The sequence below is a fragment of the Vipera ursinii genome (assembly GCF_947247035.1).
Source record: "Vipera ursinii genome assembly, chromosome: 6".
NCBI classification, from domain to species: Eukaryota; Metazoa; Chordata; class Lepidosauria; order Squamata; family Viperidae; genus Vipera; species Vipera ursinii.
Window position 1 is genome coordinate 74,741,464 of NC_139515.1, and position 19,360 is coordinate 74,760,823.

The 19,360-nt window shown below is 36.3% G+C and overlaps 1 protein-coding gene across 2 annotated transcripts in view; it reads right to left on the reverse strand.

Annotated features, from left to right (window-relative positions):
* Positions 1-19,360, reverse strand: part of KDM5A (lysine demethylase 5A) — a 63,605-nt gene that overhangs the window by 41,111 nt on the left and 3,134 nt on the right. For both annotated transcript variants that reach the window (XM_083366798.1, XM_083366797.1), the window contains exons 2-13: positions 19,064-19,141; positions 17,744-17,866; positions 16,306-16,476; positions 15,418-15,552; positions 11,807-11,912; positions 10,487-10,575; positions 7,206-7,364; positions 6,464-6,583; positions 5,265-5,423; positions 4,520-4,701; positions 3,471-3,633; positions 1,610-1,729 (exon numbers count right to left, since the gene is read on the reverse strand). In XM_083366798.1, the coding sequence (XP_083222924.1) occupies positions 1,610-1,729; positions 3,471-3,633; positions 4,520-4,701; positions 5,265-5,423; positions 6,464-6,583; positions 7,206-7,364; positions 10,487-10,575; positions 11,807-11,912; positions 15,418-15,552; positions 16,306-16,476; positions 17,744-17,866; positions 19,064-19,141 (1,605 nt within the window). The remainder of the gene's footprint in view (positions 1-1,609; positions 1,730-3,470; positions 3,634-4,519; positions 4,702-5,264; positions 5,424-6,463; positions 6,584-7,205; positions 7,365-10,486; positions 10,576-11,806; positions 11,913-15,417; positions 15,553-16,305; positions 16,477-17,743; positions 17,867-19,063; positions 19,142-19,360) is intronic.

Consider the following 19,360-nt stretch of genomic DNA (forward strand, 5'->3'; position numbering starts at 1 on the left):
ACTAACAGAGAAGTACACCTACCTCTCCCCTCCAAACCCTTGTTTTTAAGCTTATTTTAATTTTTTATAATTTAATCAATTTTATATTTACAATCACTGAATATTCATTTTATCTTGATCTGAGCCGTTCAGTCACCTGAATCGTGAAATAGATGGCAAATAAATTTGATAACTAAATAAAAAATATAAAATAATTCTGTGCATATGAAGGCCAGTACCAGCTAAATACTGGAAGCTGTGATTTCACATTGATTGGTGTGTGTGTGTGTGTGTGTGTGTGTGTGTGTGTATAGTAATACCCTACACAAAAATCTAACAGCCATTACAGCAATAGATTTCATTTTTAAATCAGTGACACAGTAATACTGTGTTGTTTAATATAGATGCAGGGCAACAACAAGTCTGTTCATTCAATAAGACGCCTATAGCTTGCATATTTTAAGGGACGTGGTGGCTCAGTGGGTTAGGACGCTGAGCTTGTCGATCAGAAGGTCGGCAGTTTGGCAGGTCGAATCCCGAGTGCCGTGTAACAGAGTGAGAGCCTTTTACTCGTCCCAGCTTCTGCCAACCTAGCAGTTCGAAAGCACATAAAAATGCAAGTAGAAAAATAGGGACCACTACGGTGGGAAGGTAACAGCGTTCTGTGCGCCTTTGGCGTCTAGTCATGCCGGCCACATGACCATGTCCTCGGACAAGTGCTGACTCTTCGGCTTTGAAATGGAGATGAGCACCGGCCCCTAGAGTCGGAAAAGACTAGGGAACCTTTACCCTGCATATTATTTAATAGGCAGTCAATATTACACCTTAAAAATGATTTCATAAAATGAAAACTTCTCTTTATTCATCATAACTAGAAATAAAACTCATTCTGCAAGCTATTTGTCTATTTTCATATTTTATTTCTGTATGCTTGTCAAATGTAAATATAGTGCATAAGATGCCTCTTCTGTACATTATCTTGATGAATTTATCTTTCTTACTTCAAGCAGCACAAAAGTAGAACTATTTGATTGAATACCCAATTCATATATTCTACTATACAATTCATGGACTTCAATTTAGGACCAATTAATTATTAGTGAACATATCTCTATTTATCCAAAGTGCATAGGATTTAACTTTCAAATGTCACATACCAGCCCCAATATTACATCTCACAACTGCTAGAAATGTTGCAGGATTTCAAATTCCTAGGTTTTGAAGAGAATATTATTTTAAAACTGCTTTTGATCATTCCATTATCTGTAAATATTTATCACAATATTATGACTGGGAAGTATGAAGTGTGTGAGGCATACAAAGGAGCTAAGTGAGTAGATACAAAGATGTAAAAACTTTTCATAATTTTGTATGTCGAATTATAATTGGCTGCCTAGTTCCACATTAACAGCAAGAAACTAAAGAAATGGAAACTAATTGACAAACCAATTAAGAAATAGTTAAAATACTATCCAACACAATCCATTTACAAACTAGTTTGTTGTTTAAAGTTTGGCCAAAGTATCTTTCGATGAGCTCTATTTAATTTCCCTTTACTAAAATATCATCAATTTTTATTGCCCAGGAAAATTATTGGTAGTAATCTAGGTTATGCTAGGCACATACAGACCCAGTCAGCAGTGCAAAAGTTCACAGCTTCAGCAAAATTGTAGCCTTGATTAAATCCAGAATGATAGGCACGGGGGAAAGTCACAACAAATTCGCCAGCACACTGATTGGTCCGGTACACCTAAATACAAGAAATTTTAAAAAATTGAAGAAAAAATATATAAATCTTGCGCAATTAACAATCTTCCAAAGCAGAATTAAACAACCAACAAAACTGCTAACAAATTAATGTTATTACCAAGAATGCTCTGGGAGGCCCTTGGTTCTTAGAAAAAGGAAATGGTAGTTGACTACACGCCACTACTTGGTTTATAATTATACTCATTTACCCAGAAAGAGGATAAAACTAAGCTGGGAACTGCATATCTTGGGTAGCAACAGGCTACCCAAGCAAATCACCAGTTTGTCTGTTGGTAAATCAGTGCTTTTGGGAATGGTACTAACTACTGCAGCACTCACGCTATCAGCAGGCAAGATTTATCCTGTGGCAGTCATTTATTCTGAAAGACTGTTAAGGTGTTCTCTAGATGCTAGATGTAGCAGGGAAACTAACATGTGCTTGAACTTTTCCTGTTATCACATGCAAATTATCTCTTCCTGTATTTCCTCAAGGACTTCAGAGAGTCTATTCAACAAGCAGCTATTTCAACTGGCACAGAATATGAGAGAGATTCCATTTCATTTTTACATGTGCTTTGAATCCCATGCTACAGATTTCTAAAAAACAAAACAAAAAACCTTTTCTCTACCTGGAAGATAAATCCTACTTCAAGGTTAAAAGCTTTTGGATTGCAGAATATGTTATTTTGTCTTAACAAAGAACAGAGAAACTGTTGATAAAATACAAAATAGATTTGAATACCATTTAGCAGTTGGCAACACTTTTTAATTCCAAAATATGCCTGTTTTAAAAAAAAAAAGATTGATGCTCCTGTATCCATGTTATGTGACCTTATTTCTTATTTCTGAAATATTAAATGCATTGTTTTTAAAGGGTTCAACTTCAATTATAGCAATTTACTGTACATTGCTAGATCCTGAGCCAATTTATAAATGAATCAGCATCACTTGTGCGAGTTGCAACTTCTACAAAACCTGAACTGCAACTTTTATGTAGCATACATGATCACAACAGCCACACTTACATAACTGAAAATGAAAGGTAACACCTCACCTACAAGCATTTCTTTAAATATTTATATCCTATATTTCTGCTAAAAAGATTCACAGTAGCTGTGAATCCTTCACGTGCTAAAACTAGACAAGAGAAACCAATTAAACAAATAAATCAAATAGATGCTTGTTCATTTATTCATTGAAGAAAATGATCCAAAGCTTTATCTAGTTTTAGGAACCAAGTGTACCATGCCAATTTAGTCTTTATATAAATAAAGCATGCAGAATAAACCCTCAATATACTAATGGGGGAAATGGGTAACTGCCAAAGTAGAATCTAGAATAGATTTTAGACCTAGGCAGAATGACAAATGCAATTGTAGGCACACACGGAAGCATACATTCTGTGAACCAATTTTGTCTGTTGCATGAAAAATATACTAAATTTAGAGTTCACTTTAGTATTATGGCCAGGTCCATCCTCTCTAAAGACAGGTGCACTAAATTTAAAACTGCTTTATCAAAGAGGAATGAACAATTTAGATTCTGACAATATAGGGGTCTACAGATAACAGTACTGAAAGGCAGAGTGGCTCAGAAAACCAACAATTACAGAATATCCATAGGTGGATCTACAGACACTATCTGGCACACAGAATATGAAAATGGAAATGTTTTAACAATTATCTTCTAACTATTCTGTGGCACATAAATTGTTAAACTTAGAAAGAGTCTGCATTACTTACAGGCACACCATGTTCCATGAGAATATTGGGGTTCATGATAGTGACTAACTGGTGCAAAAGATCAGGCTGTGTCTCAAACAACTCAGGAGCTAGTTCTCGCATAACGGCTTCCAGTTGTTCTGCTGCATGGGAAGGCACTCCATACCACGTCTTTGGTTCCCCCCTATGGTCCATTATCCAAAAGAAAACATATGGTATAAAATAGGTTCTACTGAAACTTCCAATTATAATCAACAAATGCTAATATATTTCAGAAAAAGTGCTGCAGCCTGGCCAAAAACAAGATACTTCAGGCTAAGAGTTGAGTTGATAACTTGCTCATTAGCTTCCTGCACGGAATTGAGAAAGAAAACAATAATTTTCCATAATTTAACTGCAACCAACTAAATTATATAAAATGATAAAAAGTAATTATTCAATTTACAGTATTTACTCTGCACATCTGAAAAGTTGAAAAGAAACTTTACCCTTCTGAATGTATTTGAAATATTTTCCAGCATATTTTATTATTTTTATAGACCATCAATAGCTTTAATATAAAGCATAATCAGATCAGATCATAATCTTTTGTGTAAGATTGGACTAAATGCCAGGGGTGAGCAAAGTGTGACGATCCTGGAGGTTATAATTTAACTACAAATGGAAGATCAGAGGCCACCCTTTCCTAGCATATAGGAATGTATGGGACATAGGAATATACATAAAATCAATCCAATATTCCTAGCCACTTTCACAAATCATATTTAAGAACATGAACATTTGCAAACCAGTTATAGGATGAGAGCCCAACTGTGGATCAAATTTAATTTCTAATGTAATTTCCTTTCTTACTGATATTTCCACAACATATGTGTTTCAGTACTAGCATGTAGCTACATGGTTTGTGAGAACACATGTCCACTCCCACACTATATTCAGACACTTGAGGCAAATGCTTATTCTTCAATCCTATGAAAAGACCCGATTTACACTTTGCTGGGGGGGGGGGGGAGAAACAATGCCAATCCTTATCTCTCTATAGAAGCATATATATAAAACACACTCCATACCAGTGCAGGTAATTGATGGAATAGCTCCAGTGATCTTCAATGTGCCAACAGAAAGAAGAAAAGCACATTCCCACATAAAGCCAAGGCACTTTCATGCCAGAAATATCAGCATTGATGTGTGCAAGGACAGACTGGTCCAAGACTGGCATGTTATTAAGATTCCAACCAGAAAGAGCATATTCCTGCCAACAAAACAAAGTCCATAAAAAAGTGCCCAGGAAGAAATCAGTATGCCGCTCAAAATCACAAATATATTTAGCATTTATATTTTGTGGCTATGCCATAATGTACTGCCTCACTCTAAATTCTGTCTTATGGGTTTAGGGCCCAGCTCTAGACCATTGAGTTGCACTCAATAAGCCATATATCCTGCTCTTGCCTCTCTATCTTCCACCCCGTACACTGGCACTATCACTATAACACTCGTTAGTTGGCCAAAGTAAGGAATCCAAAGCAAAATTTCCAGTTCACACATCCCTACAAACCCACATCTATGGGCTGAATATTCTACCCAGCACTATGCAATACAGATCAGGCACATCAATCAGTCCTCATAGGAACCCAGCATGCTGATGCCAGATGCAATTACAGCCAACAGAACAACAGAAAGAACATTAAACTATACATTAAACATCTTCTCTCTTCTCAGTATTGGAAAACCATTAAATGCATTAAACCTAAACCCAGTTAAAATATTGCCTTCTTAGCATGCAAACTACATCAAGGTGGTACATCCTGGCCACACCTCCTCTTCCGGCATTAGCTTGTGCCTCCCATCCTTTACAGGAAAGCCACTTCCAAAGTCTTTGGATGAGATATCAGCTCCATATTCCACAATTACATCCTCTTCAATGCTGCTCACAAGTCGCCAAAATTCCTTCTCCACCAATTCTGTAGGAACCATCTAAAAAGACCAGGAGAAAACCATCAAGAGGAGCTCGGGTTTCGAAGTCTGCAACCCCTGGTAAGTCTGCAAGTACTTATAACTTAATTTGTGTTAATTTCCTTAGCACACATTTAAATTGTTTGCATTTTAATGCATACTGTAGGGCACGGGTCTCCAACCTTGGCAACTTGTGGACTTCAACTCCCAGAATTCCTCAGCCAGCTTTGCCAAGGTTGAAGACCCCTGCTGTAGGGTCAGTATTCATAATTGATAAAAAGAGATGTAAAGAAAGCATCCGTACATTTTCTTTGGGCTTTAGGCAATTTTAATGTAATTTGTCCTGGGCTATTTTTCACACAGTGCAGCTGAAAATACAAGTTGAATTCTATGCTGTTATTTTAACTTTAAAGAAGAGATTGATAGACTATTGGAGCAACAGTTACTGGACTGCAAATTAGAAATCCATGAGTTCTAGTTCTCCCTTAGGCAAAAAATCCGGCTGGTTGACTTTGGGCCATTACTTTTTCAGCTTAACCCACCTCAAAAAGTCACAGCTGCTATGGCAAAACCAGGAGAAAGGAGTTTTATGTATGCTGTCTTGAACAAAATAAAGATGAGATATGAATCTCATGATAACACCAATGAAAAGTTTATAAGATAGGTAAGTAGGACTTAGGAAGAACTTTGCTGTGGCAAGTTTTATCAAGGTGGTCACACTCAAAGTTTGATGAAGCTATGGTAATGCTGATTGGAATTTAAGGAAAAAGATTTTCTGCGTATTGTATAAACATCTGTCATTTTGGAGAGAACTACAATTTCCCTTTTCTAATTTCTATAAAATTAATATAAATCTAAAAGATAACTAAAAGCATTTTAAGTCGTAAAAATATATCAACTGTCAAATAAATTATTCATAAAACTTTCTACAATTTGCAGAATTTGAGGGACTCACTTACAAACAAGTTGGACCATATCTTGCTGAATTTCACCATCTCTCTCAGTTCAAAAGACACACATATAACCTGCTGTCATGAAGATATTAACAATGACCCACTTACATGAACTGGCATGTTGAAATAATCCGACTTGAAGTTATCTGCCATCTCACCAAAGCTTTGGAGGCTGTACTCTCGAACAGCTTGTTCAAAGCCAAAGGCTTCCCGTGGTTTGTTACACTCCTACGAGAAGAAAAAAAGTAGCATTTATTATTGTCAGACTATCTCTTATCTTTTCCTCACCAAATTTTAAGAAAAATAAAGTTTGCAATTAATTTCTACAGAAAAAACAATTCTAGACTGGGATTTAAGGAAGAGGGGCCAACTTGACTATCTAAGAGATAGGCATGTTTTCCAAAATCTAAAGCTTGCACTCACTGCAGTGCATTATACAAATAAGAAGGTTAAGAAACAAAGTTCAATTTGTGAATTTTGAAGAGACACCAATATCTGCCACAGTCATTCAGCAGCATGTTCCACAGCTTCCTTAGCATCATCTCGAACTAAGCTAAGCTCACAGGGTTTTTTTTCAGCTGCAAGCTCTCTAAGCCTTATATCTACTATTTTGTATTCTGCAACATTATTTTACAGAAAGCAAAGCCCCTTCTATTAGAAACATAAAAATAATGCACCAAATGCCAGATATTACTACATTTGCTATAGAAGCCTAGATAGCCATCATTAACAAGAGATTTCCTTGTGTATATGCGCGTACATGCATATGAATGAATAAGCGTTTTTAACACGTTTTTCTCTGGCAATATGAGTATTTTGTGCTATGCTATATACATCAGAAAAACTGTACCTCAGCAACACATTTGGGGCATCTCCAGTCACCTTTGGGAACATCAGGCAAAGGAGGTATTAAGCAAAAAGTGTGGTAGCTGTCATCACACCCATCACAGAGCAGTAATTTATCCTCATTGTTTCCCCGACCACAAAACAAGCAGACGTATAAGTCAACCTGCAGAAAAGTAAACTTCTTGTAATTTCATGACATTATATATAATCCGACAGTTATTACACAAATGCATTATTATCCTTCATGCCACAGTTAATTTCCAAAACTTAAATAGGAAACATCTGGTTCTCTACAGTGGACAGTAATGAGGGATGGAGTTGTACATCTGCATCAACTCCCATACCAATTCTAAAGAAATCAGAAATCTACTTCCTAGCAAACAAATGCATAAAAGGGAGAGTTCCTACGGAGGTCAGAGACAGAAAGGTAGCAATGTCTGCCTTACAGAGTTGAACGTATTTATTTGCATCCCACTTTTATTTTTAGAAACAACCCAAGGCATTGAACATACCCAACACATCTTCCTTCTTCTATTTTCCCCACAACAATAACCCTATGAAGTGGGTTGGACTGAGAGAGAAGGACTGGCCCAAAGTCACCCAGCTGGCTTTCATGGCTAAGGCAGGACTTGAACCTAGTCTTCCCTTTTTTAGCCCAGTGCCTTAACCACTAGCTCTTTAGACCAAACTGGCTCTCTAATCCAGGAAGTTATTTTTAAACAGGGATATGTGAACCCTTTGAAGTTCAGAATGTCCCTCCACAAAGGGAAAAAATAGGTTGCCTTCAGCATTCCAGTTATTTTGAGGATAAAATATCCAAGCTATAAAGCAGGGGACCCCAGACCCCAAGCCCTGGGCTGCAGCCCGGAACCTGGCCGCGCAAGTGGCAAGGTGAACATTGCGTGTGCACTCCATTTGCATGAGCCTGCCACTCACATGGAACCATCCCATCTCCCGCCCACCTCCCCAGTCGACCAAGCCAGAAAGGCTGGGGACTGCTGCTATAAACCACTTCCAAGATGCTCAAAATGGTGTTTTGGACACTTGAAATGGGTTACTATATATAAAAACATCTCAGTGTTGAATTGTTTTATATATTCGTAAACATATGGAGATACTTTAGTTGAAAATCTAATTCCCCTATCTTTGTATTAATGAAATATTTGTGTATGAATTTGCCAGTGTTAGTTGCATTTCTGAATTTTAGTACATTTTAATGAAAAAATATTTCCAGTTTTGCAACCTATACATTTTAGTGAGAAATTTAACATTGTCAGAACTTTACAATTCATTGTTTTAAAATCCAGGGCAATGCTCTTTAACAAATCTTAGCTCATACTAGAACACAATTTTATTCAGAAAGCAAATTAAGTTTAGACTTGAGCATTATAGTTCTTGTTTGCTCTAACAATTTGCTGATTTGTGAAATAAGCCACAAAGACATGGTTCAGAGGCCATGCTAAGTCAATAATATATAGTTTGCAAAGCACAACAGCTGAGTTTATACTACACATTAGGCCCAAACTAAACAAACCACAGTATATCTTTGCAATCCAAGAGTCAAGCTCAGGCTGACAGAGGGTCAATCATCAGTAACTGAGTTTAAACAGGCTTGGGATGAACACACGCACATACGACAAAAAGTAAAAAAATGAAATTAAAATAAAAACCCAAATGACAGACTCAATGGACGGTCTTTTTCTTCTATCAGCTTTCTATGTTTTTATATTTAAACAATATTCAATCCAGGATTTTACAGAAATCAAGTAAAGCACATACTAGATTTCAATATTTAAAAACCTATAGAGTCACAAACAGGGAAAATTCATTATTAAAAATGGGTCATTACACAATTACCCAGTGATTCGTAACTACAACAGATGAAATATTCAGTTAGGGGAAGATCGCTCAGTTAGGATCAAAAACTGGAAAACTATCTAGGATAAAATATTCATACTTAGTGTAGGTAGTCCTCATTTAACAACTACTAGTTCAAAAGTAAAGGGACACGGTGGCTCAGTGGGTTAGGACGCTGAGCTTGCCGATCAGAAGGTCGGCAGTCTGGCGGGTTGAATCCCGAGTGCCGCGTAACAAGAGTGAGCGCCTGTTACTCATCCCAGCTTCTGCCAACCTAGCAGTTCGAAAGCACGTAAAAATGCAAGTAGAAAAATAGGGACCACTACGGTGGGAAGGTAACAGCGTTCCGTGCACCTTTGGCATCTAGTCATGCCGGCCACATGACCACGGAGACGTCCTTGGATAAGCGCTGGCTCTTTGGCTTTGAAACGGAGATGAGCACCGGCCCCTAGAGTTGGAAACAACTAGCACGCATGTGCGGGGGAACCTTTACCTTTACCTTAGTTCAAAAGTTGTTTGAAGTTATGATGGTGCTGAATGAGTTTTACAACTGTTGAGTTGTAATGAGTTTTAAAACTTGTAGTTGTGGCCATCACAGCATTCCTGTAGTCATGATCATGATTTGGGCACTTGGTAGTCGCCTTGCAATTATGATGGTTGCAGCATCTCGCAGTCCTGTGATCGCCATTTCACTGCCCGCTTCTCACCAGCAAGGTCACTGGGGAAGCCAGTAGGAGGTCACAAATGGCAATCACATGATATTGCACCTAACAACTGCAGTTTTGCCTAAGAACAGCAATTGCAACTGCTAGTATTTTCCTAGGTTGGCATGTTCACCTGACATTGGACTTTACAACTGTACTGCTTAGCAATGGAATTGTCAGTCCCAATTACTGTCCTTAAATGAGGACTACCTGAATTAGAACTATGTTCAGGGGCTCCAAAATTTGGAAGGGTAATATTTTGATTTCATTTCACATAGGCTCTTGAAATATTAGTAACATACAGTAATAAAGCTGCACAGCACCCAATTCTACTTGGCAACAATGTAAAAAAATGAGTAATTGAATAATTTTCCCTAGCTATAAGCATAGTGGTAATTAAACCTAAGACTAGCAGGCAAAACTTGGCAGCTGTCCAACACTTCACTGGTGAGGATAAAACATTTTGTCACATTGTCAGTAGTTCTTGGGAAGATAATGTACAAACTAGTGTTTTAGTCTGAGTAAAAACTGGACTTCAAAAACTGTAGACAGATTTTAATAATATTTTAATAATTCATAAACACAGCAACAGATATTAGTTCCCTAATTTTTAAACCACTTTAATAAAATGAAGGCATTTATTTTCTTATTCCTTAACCTATATCTTCCCAGCCTAGACAAGCAGCAACTTATCAATGAGTGACACGTTGTAAAGCAAACTTACGAAGTTGACAGACAGTGCCCCTTTCCGCTGCCTCATCTGCATACCAAAAGCCTCAGATCTGGTACCTTTGCGTCTCCGAGGAACATCATCTGAAAAAAGAGAATGACTCATTAGTCACATGACTGCAACAAGGGCAGTTGTTGCAGTTCACAAAACATTTTGTCAAGGGAACCTAAAACAGGTTCTCAATGATTCGTGTTTTTCATCTTTAAAAATTCGTGTTTTTTAAAAAATGGAAATCAGAAGAATATGGGTAGGACAGATCTCTAGCTTTTTTCCCATATTAATGTGGGGATAACTGCACAAACCAGTCCTATTACCTACTGCAAAGTGGGAAATCTGGGGATCATGATTTTCAGACCAAAGCATGCAAATCTATTCCCAGAAATTTGTTTTTAGAATGGATTGAGAAAAGCCAATCCAGATATACTATTCCAGCAGCTCTTTTTGGTCAGCAGTTGCTAGATTCACAAACCGAATATCCTAAGCATCCACAACCCTACACCAAGACAATGTCTTTTACCTAATCCTTCCCAACTTAAAATGTACAGTAATGTATCTTTTCCAACCGCAATAAACCCTTAATTTACTAGTTCATTCACAATTTTATGCCTATATAATGCCATTTTAACAGATACCCCATTATTTTGTTAAACCAAGAATATGGAATTTATAAGAGGCCACAACACTATTTGGATACCTTAAAAGCCTCACAATAATTCATTTTGCATTTGCTCCAAGAAATGACAACTAATTCCATATACACAACTGTGTAATATCCAGTATTTACAACGCTAAACGAAGCTAAGGAGACAAACATTTATAAAATTTATTGGCTGCCCATCTTATCATAGGGTAACTCTGAGCAGCTTAAGTAATTAAAATATGTCTGTACATAATTAAAACATAAATAAATTAAAATCAAACATTAAAATCTGAGGACGTGTGGGGAGGGCAGGGTGGACTGTGGGGAGGTGGAATCTGTTGTTACTCAATCAACCACCTCCAGTGTGTTGTTTCCCCATCTTGAGCCACATCTTGAGTCTTTATGAAAGGATAGAAGGGTTGGGGCTAACCTCGTATTGGGGGGGCAAGATGTTCCAGAGGACAGGAGCAAGCAACAGCAGAGAAGGCCCTTCTGCTGGATCCCACCAGCCGGAATAATCGGGCGGATGGGACCTGCCGTATGCTTCCTCTGCCGGCATGAGTGGGATGAGCCACTCATAACATTATACCAGTCGTTACGAATTATATAACTGGTGGTACAATTCTGCATTCCCAATAATAAAAAGTCAACAGTTAATTGAATTGCAATCTTACCTTCTTTTTCCTTTGTCCCCAATGTCAATCCCATCATCTTTGGTCCTGCTCCAAATATCTGAAGCTTCTTCAGTTCAGTATTTCTACTCATCTCTCCTGCCTCTGCCTAAAGACAAGATTACATAAACTCACCATTTGTATTCAGGCTGAAAGTACTTACTTTCCATGCTGGATGACTAAATGTTTTGAGCTGGATCAAATTCAACTTTCACAGATATCTTTTTCAAGAACGATGCTATTAAGACACTTCAAAGGATAAACATTATTTTAATGTCCAACGCTATCTTCAACATGTTTCAGACTAATGAAACAAATTGTCCTTCTTGGAATAGCATTCAAACTAATAGAAGATAATTAAACTGCATACTTCTACATGTAGACACCATCTACTATGCATTTTGAAAAGAACTTTCCCCAACCAGGTAGGAAAAAAGATAATATTTATTAAAGGAAAGTGTTGAAAAAATAAGAATGCAAATTTTTGATATTGCATTTAATGTCATTTATATCCTAATTTGCTTTAAATCCGAACGCATGTATATTCTATTATGTATCTCATGAGCAAAAATACAATTACCTATAGCCCATAATAAGCATCAACTGTTTATCTCATAAGATATTCTAACTCAGGGCTTTTCAACCAGTAGTACGGGTACCACCTGTGGTACATTGGCACCTAGCAAATAGTACACGACCATCCTAGAAAAGTGGTAGCAGGGGAGGGGGAATGAGCTGAACCAGTGAGCCCAGAAGAAGCGCCAATCAGCTGGAATGTTGCAGCATCTCCAGGGTTTTGTAATTTACATTCAAATGCTTGGCAACTGATTCATATTTATGACGGTCACAGTGTCCCAGGGTCATGTGAAGTGACCAAAACCTGCTGCAACCACCCAGCAGGGGGGGGGGAAATAAAAACCAAACATCCCCACCCCCACTGCCAATCCTCAACAGAAATGCTCACAATGAAAACCTTGGACAGGAGGAAGACGCTGCCGGGCAGGCAGGCAGGTGTCTTGCTCGGCTGTGGCTTGGGGGGCACTTTTTTCAATGCCATTGTAACTTCGAATAATCACTAAGGAAACTGTTTTAAGTCAAGGACTACCTGTACTTCATCACTTTATTCCTTTTTTTGCTAGGCGACTGGTAGTACTCGGATGTTGCCATGTCTTAAAAGTGATACAATGGGTGAAAACGTTGAAAAGCACTGAAATAGACTATGTGGCTGAAGATTTTCAGTAAACTGTTGTAAGTCAAGGACTACCTGTACTTCATCACTTTTTTTCCTTTGGGGGGTGTCAAGTTTTTGACACGTGGTACAATGGGTGAAAAAGTTGAAAAGCCTTGTTCTTACAATTCCTTATACATCCAATAACTGCTTTCTTTTGCACAAGTTAAATATTTTAAACAGATTTCCCAAATAAATGTTTAACTTGTCATATTCTTAAGAAAATGCTGAAAATCTTGGTGGTGAAAAGATGTGGAATACCAGAAGACAAACCGAAACTCAGAAAAATCAGATTAAAATGATTTTGTTTTACCTTTTTAAAACCTAGTAACTGCTTAAAAGAAAGATTCAAAACCAGTTTTGATTCAAACCGCAGAAAGAAAACAATTCTATTAGTAACTACAATTTTTTTAAAAAATTGATCTATTTCAGATCCAGATATTGCATGTAGAAATTCTCAGTCAAACATACAGAATTGTTTGCCGGATTCTTAACGTTTTGAAATAATTTTATAATTCTATCCACAAGGCAAGTATTTCTGAAAATAGTTAATTGTTTAATTTTGTTCTGAATATTCAAATCATACTAATATAACAAAAGAGCTTGTAACTGGGTCATTTTTTGTTGTGGCTAGGACTGCCTCTCCAAGTTTTCTATCTACACAACTCAGTTTTAACAAAAGATAGCAAGGTCACAACCTGACTACTTCTGTTTTACAACAATCCCAATTAAGGCTAATTAGTGACAGCAACTGTGCTTTAAGAAACTGTGGTACAAAGATTACTGGGGAAGTATCCTGATATTTTAATTATAATCTTCACAGTAGGGGGTGGAGTTACTGATGCTTATTTTGGCTGTTGTTTGAATTGCCTGTAAAGATACAATGCAGATATCCCTTAAAACTATCAACATTTTACTATTAAAGCTACATAAATACAACTGAAATTATTTTTGTATTTCATACACTTTTCCAATTTGGGAAAAATGACCATTCAAATGCTAGAATGAAATGATCTCTTTCAGCCTTAACTAATACATTTTAAAAGGCGCACAGCTTTAAAGGACATTTCTCAAAACAAATGCATTATAAAATCCAGATTTAAAGAATTGAAAAGATTTTTAAAAATATATTTTTAGCCTTAACCTTGAAGGAAAACGTAAGCAGACTCTGGAGAAAACCACTCTAATCTACAAAAGTATGCCAGTGGGAATTGTATAACTAATTTAAATATCCAATTCCAAAAACAGCTGCAAAACAAGATGAACCCTGAGAATTGGATAGGAAGCAGACCTATAATGAAAGAGTTTTGAACTTCCTGAGGAAGTAAACAAGGGAAAAATACAAAACATCAAAATCATTTTTTCTTAGAAATTTGAATGAAATGTTGACAATGTAGGACTCTTCAAGCATAAAGTTCACAACCCATAGTTGTGGTTTGTCTTTCTTTTTTGTCTGATCCTTCTATTATTCCTACATATACAATTGTTGTGTTTGAGTAACTCAGCTGTACATCAGTTTTCAGTTTTAAGAACTGTAGGGAAGGGACCTTGTGGCCAAAGCTACACACAACTTTTCTCTTGGGCTTCCTTTAGTCAAACAGGAAGAGAATGGAATTTAAATAATTATTGGTAGCACATAATTCTGATGAAAAGTCTCCTAACTCACATTGGAGAAAATTATTATTTTACTAAAGACAGGGAAAATTATATAGAAGAGCCAGACACTGTCTAGAAAATACTCCTTGTTGCCAGCATTTTCCTACTTTAATTGGCAGCCATGTATTTGTAAAATGTTGTACTATTTCTCACACTAAAAATCTGAATAGAGTCTTGAGTAGAACCCAAACTTCTTGTCTTTTATTTATGCTGATATAGCATAAGCATATACACACAGTTTGTGCACACCCAAATTATACACACACAAAGATTAACATATATAGCAAACTTAGAAATAATACAGTTGTGAATGTTGTACTAAATGTTTTGATGTCATTCAATAAAGATATTTAATTGCTATTAGATGATTTCATACTTTGTCATAAGACAGCACATTTAGACTTGAGATATTAGTTTGCTTAATGCCTCTAAGACAGTTTATTTTAGAGAAAATCAAACTTCCTAGCTTGTAGTTTGAATCATATGATATACCAGATGCTCACACAAAGTTCAACAGCTATCACAAACAAAATCTGTTTTTTAAACAGATTTATCAACTGAAGAACTATTAAATTACTGCATTTTTATCTAACATGCTTACTTTGAAAAGACTCACTGTGGCCCGCTTGTATAAATCTTATGACCAGATAAAAGCCACAGCATTTTTAATGCTTCTGCACTACACTAAACTTAAAAGCAGTCTATCTATTGTGGCCAAGAGCCTGAGTACCTGGGACTTGATGCGTCTGGTTCTTTTCAGCACAACATTCATTCTTGCAGCCTGTTTTGGAGGAGACTGAACATCAACAGGAACTTCTTCAACTTCCACTTTCTCTTTAAGATCCAAGTTTGGCTTTTGGATGCCCTAAAAGAATCACAACACAAAACAATAACAGATTACATCTGGGATGTCACTCTGGTTTCAAACTGTACATAGTTACTGAGAGAAAAAGGCCTGCCAATAGTGACACATTATATATGTCATTTGGACAGATTCACCCATGAAATGTAACAGATTTTTCAAATGCTTTTATTTAGCAAAAAAAAAATCCTTCATGTTTGACTTTCTTTTAACAGCGTTCCCATCCTATCTAGCTAAAAACATACAAATAGAGAGATCAAAAAACTAAATATGGTTCTCATTGACAAGATACTTTAAGTAAATGCACATTAGACAACATGTCCACCTAGTACAGGCAATCCACAACTTATGATAATTGAGCCCAAAATTTCTCTTGCTAAATGAGACATTTGTTAAGTGAGTTTTGCCTCATTTTACGACCTTTCTTGCCACAGCTGGGTGAATCACTGCAGTTGCTAAGTTAGTAACACAGTTGTTAACTGAATCTGGCTTTCCCATTGAATTTGCCTGTCAGAAGGTTATGACTCCAGGAGACTGTGACCGTCACATATATGAGTAAGTTGCCAAATGTCTGGATTCTGATCACATGAACATGGGGATGCTACAATGGTTGTAAGTGTGAAAAACGGACATGTCACTTTTTTCAGTGCCATTGTAACCTCAAACGGTCACTAAATGAACTGCTGTAAGCCAAGGACTACCTGTACACAGTAAAAAAAGTGTATATTTGATTTCTTGCAAATAAAATACTCTTACCATAAGGGTGACACCAGACTGGAAAAGTTCGTAAGGATATAAGATCCGTTCATAGTGTGACTTCAAAAGTGAACCTGTTGCTTTTCCTGGTAAATAACCTAATCGGCTTGCCACTTTAGACCATTTCTTCTCTTTAGTTACCATTTCAAATCCTCCTTTACTGGCAACAATCTAAATCAAAAGTTAAAAACAATGTGGCTGCAGATTTCTACAGATCAAGATTTGGTTAGGGTTAGGGTTACATCTGCGATATAAAACTCCAAACATCATTTAAACAATTTTCATCCTCCAAAATTTCTCTCTTATCTACATAAGTAAATACCTAGCTAAGCAGTTTGTAAATCTGCCATTTAACCACACAAGAGCCTGAAACATTCAGTCTGATTAGTCATGTTCTGAAAAACATTAATTTAACTTGCAATTATGTAATTCAGAAAATCTGAAATTCATGTGAGAGTTTCTATCAAGAGTCTTAAAGCAGCAAAGTAGAGCATGTATAGTATAGGTCCTTCAAGATGAAGTTTGCCATCATTATTATTTGGTAAAAATGATTTTTGTTGTTGTTCTCTTCAACTCAATATTTCTGGTTTAAACAACCAAAAGATTTGTGAAGGATAGACTTTGAAAAAAGTGAAAACATAGCTGATTACAAATAAACTGATTTTAAAATACAGGACTTAATAACTTATTTACATTTTGCTAAAACTGTTTTAAATAAGTAGAAGGCACAACAGTAACGTTGAAGTAACAATGTATCATGTATTAGGGAGGGAACAGAAAGATCTTTATAGAAGCAGGAATGTGAAATGCTGTTTTGGGAGAATCTTGGACAAAGATTTGATCAAGAATAAACAGTACTAATTAATTTAGGCCAACTGTGGAACTGTAATGAAGATTTAACACTTTTAAAATGAATCTTTCGATATACTGATTTCATAGTAAACTAACAAAAATGACTTCTCAAAAATCTCAACAGATCTCTTCCTCTGCCCATCCAGTCATTCTTTAATTTCTCAAATGAAATTAATGTTACAATGGTGTAACATTTGAGGAATGCTTGAAATATATTATGTAATTATTTAAAGATTAAAACAATGTTTTATAGCTTACTCATACAGATTATATGCACAAAAAATCCTTGCTGCCTTAGATAAAAAATAATGCAGTTCCGATTACAAGAATGCACTGATGTATGTTACAGACTACCTTGGCCATAATGTGAATACTTTCTTTATAAGAGAGTTATGCCCCCTTTACAGTGGAAAAACTAGTTCAGATATACAGCAGGCATGTCAAACTTGCAACGTCACGTGACGTTGCGCGACATATCGGGACTTTTTCCCCATTGCTGGCAATGGTGTAGGCGCGGTTTCGGCATGACGCATCCGGCCCACGGGCCGGCACTTTGACATGCCTGCACTACAGAATCTGAACTTACCTTGCTCAGTGAATAAAGATCTAATATTTTTCTTTCTACTACTGGAATTTTCAGTGCAGACCCTTGAAGTTCCCAGAATTTGGCTAGGTGATCTAAGAAATCCAACTTCACTCTAGTCATTGCCTATTAATCAAACCAGCAAAAGATATCATATAAATTTGATGTATAAAGTTCTCTGTCCACAAAAAACAACAGAATAAAGGCTATTTCAGCTGTTTCAGAGAAAACATTGAATATCAAATTTATGGAGTTGCTATGAAGTCCGCAAGAATGTTTGTGTGTCTTTAATATATGATAAATGAATATAATTCCACATTCTAGTGAAGGCTAAAAAGAGCAGAGAAAATCATTAAAGAGTTTTGGAAACAGACAGAAATAATATACAAGTATACCAAAAATTATATAACAATCTCCATATTTCAAGTTCCTCTTAAGTAAATTTTAGGAGACTTTGGCAAAAGGATGTTGCCTGGGGGATGGGGGGAGATTAAAGGCAATCATTCAAATTGTCTGAAATCAAAGCTGTGATTAATTCTAATAATTAGCTGGAACCCTACTTTAAAGATCACTTGTTTAAAACAAGCCATGGCTGAAATAAATCCATATTTATAAAGCCCAAACAAGACAAGATAAAGATAAAAGCAAATACTGGCAAGATTGGAAGAAGAGCAAAATAATACAATATAACCTCTCAATCTTAAACTATATCTTAATATTAAGTCTGAACCAGGTTCATCTTCCACAGATACTCATTACTATGGAATTGGTCATTAACAATATTAAGTTCCACCAAAATCCATGAAATATGAGTTCTGATCAGGTCTTCTCTCATGTGCTCTCTACTGCATAATGTAGAAGAGATAAGATACACCAATTAGCTCCGCTACATCAACTGCTTTAGGTTAATATATTTCTGTAGATTCCCCCTGCAGTATAAAAGGATCATAGCCAGGCCCTTGTGTTATACTCTAACTCACGAAGGGCTGCAAAGCAGAACTATCAAGTATGCAATAATGGTTAAATAATGAATACTTTTATGCTTTCCTCCTGTCATAATAAGGAGTGCCCAAGAGAGCCACTGGAACTGACAAAGAACCCAGATAGAAATTTGTTCTAATAAACTGTTATTTTTACTGGAGCACCAAAAACTTATTTAATATGTGCACTTAATAAAATAAAAAATTACTCATAAATACTTTGAGAGTTATTTTGTATAATTATATCAATATAAGAAAAAACTGTATGGGCTTTTCAGGTCATTCATTGAAACATCTCAACAAAAAATTCTAAACAATCCAATACTGATGACTAGAAACTTACCTCCAGTTCATTCAAGCGCTGCACCCGTGGAGTAAAACGAAAATTTTGTACATCACATGCAAAAGGAGGCTGCCAATCCTAAGGGGGTAAACAAGGAATGCTACATTTAAAATGCAAGCCTTCAATAAAACAACAAAGACATCACTCATATATTTTCTTTTTTCACATTTGAATGATTTACAAGCATTCCATTAAAAGTTGAAAATATTTCAGGCAGAAAGTTATTACAAAATGAGTAAGCTTTCATATGATCTATTATATATGCTGTAATCCTAGTAACTCCAGAACTCATATACA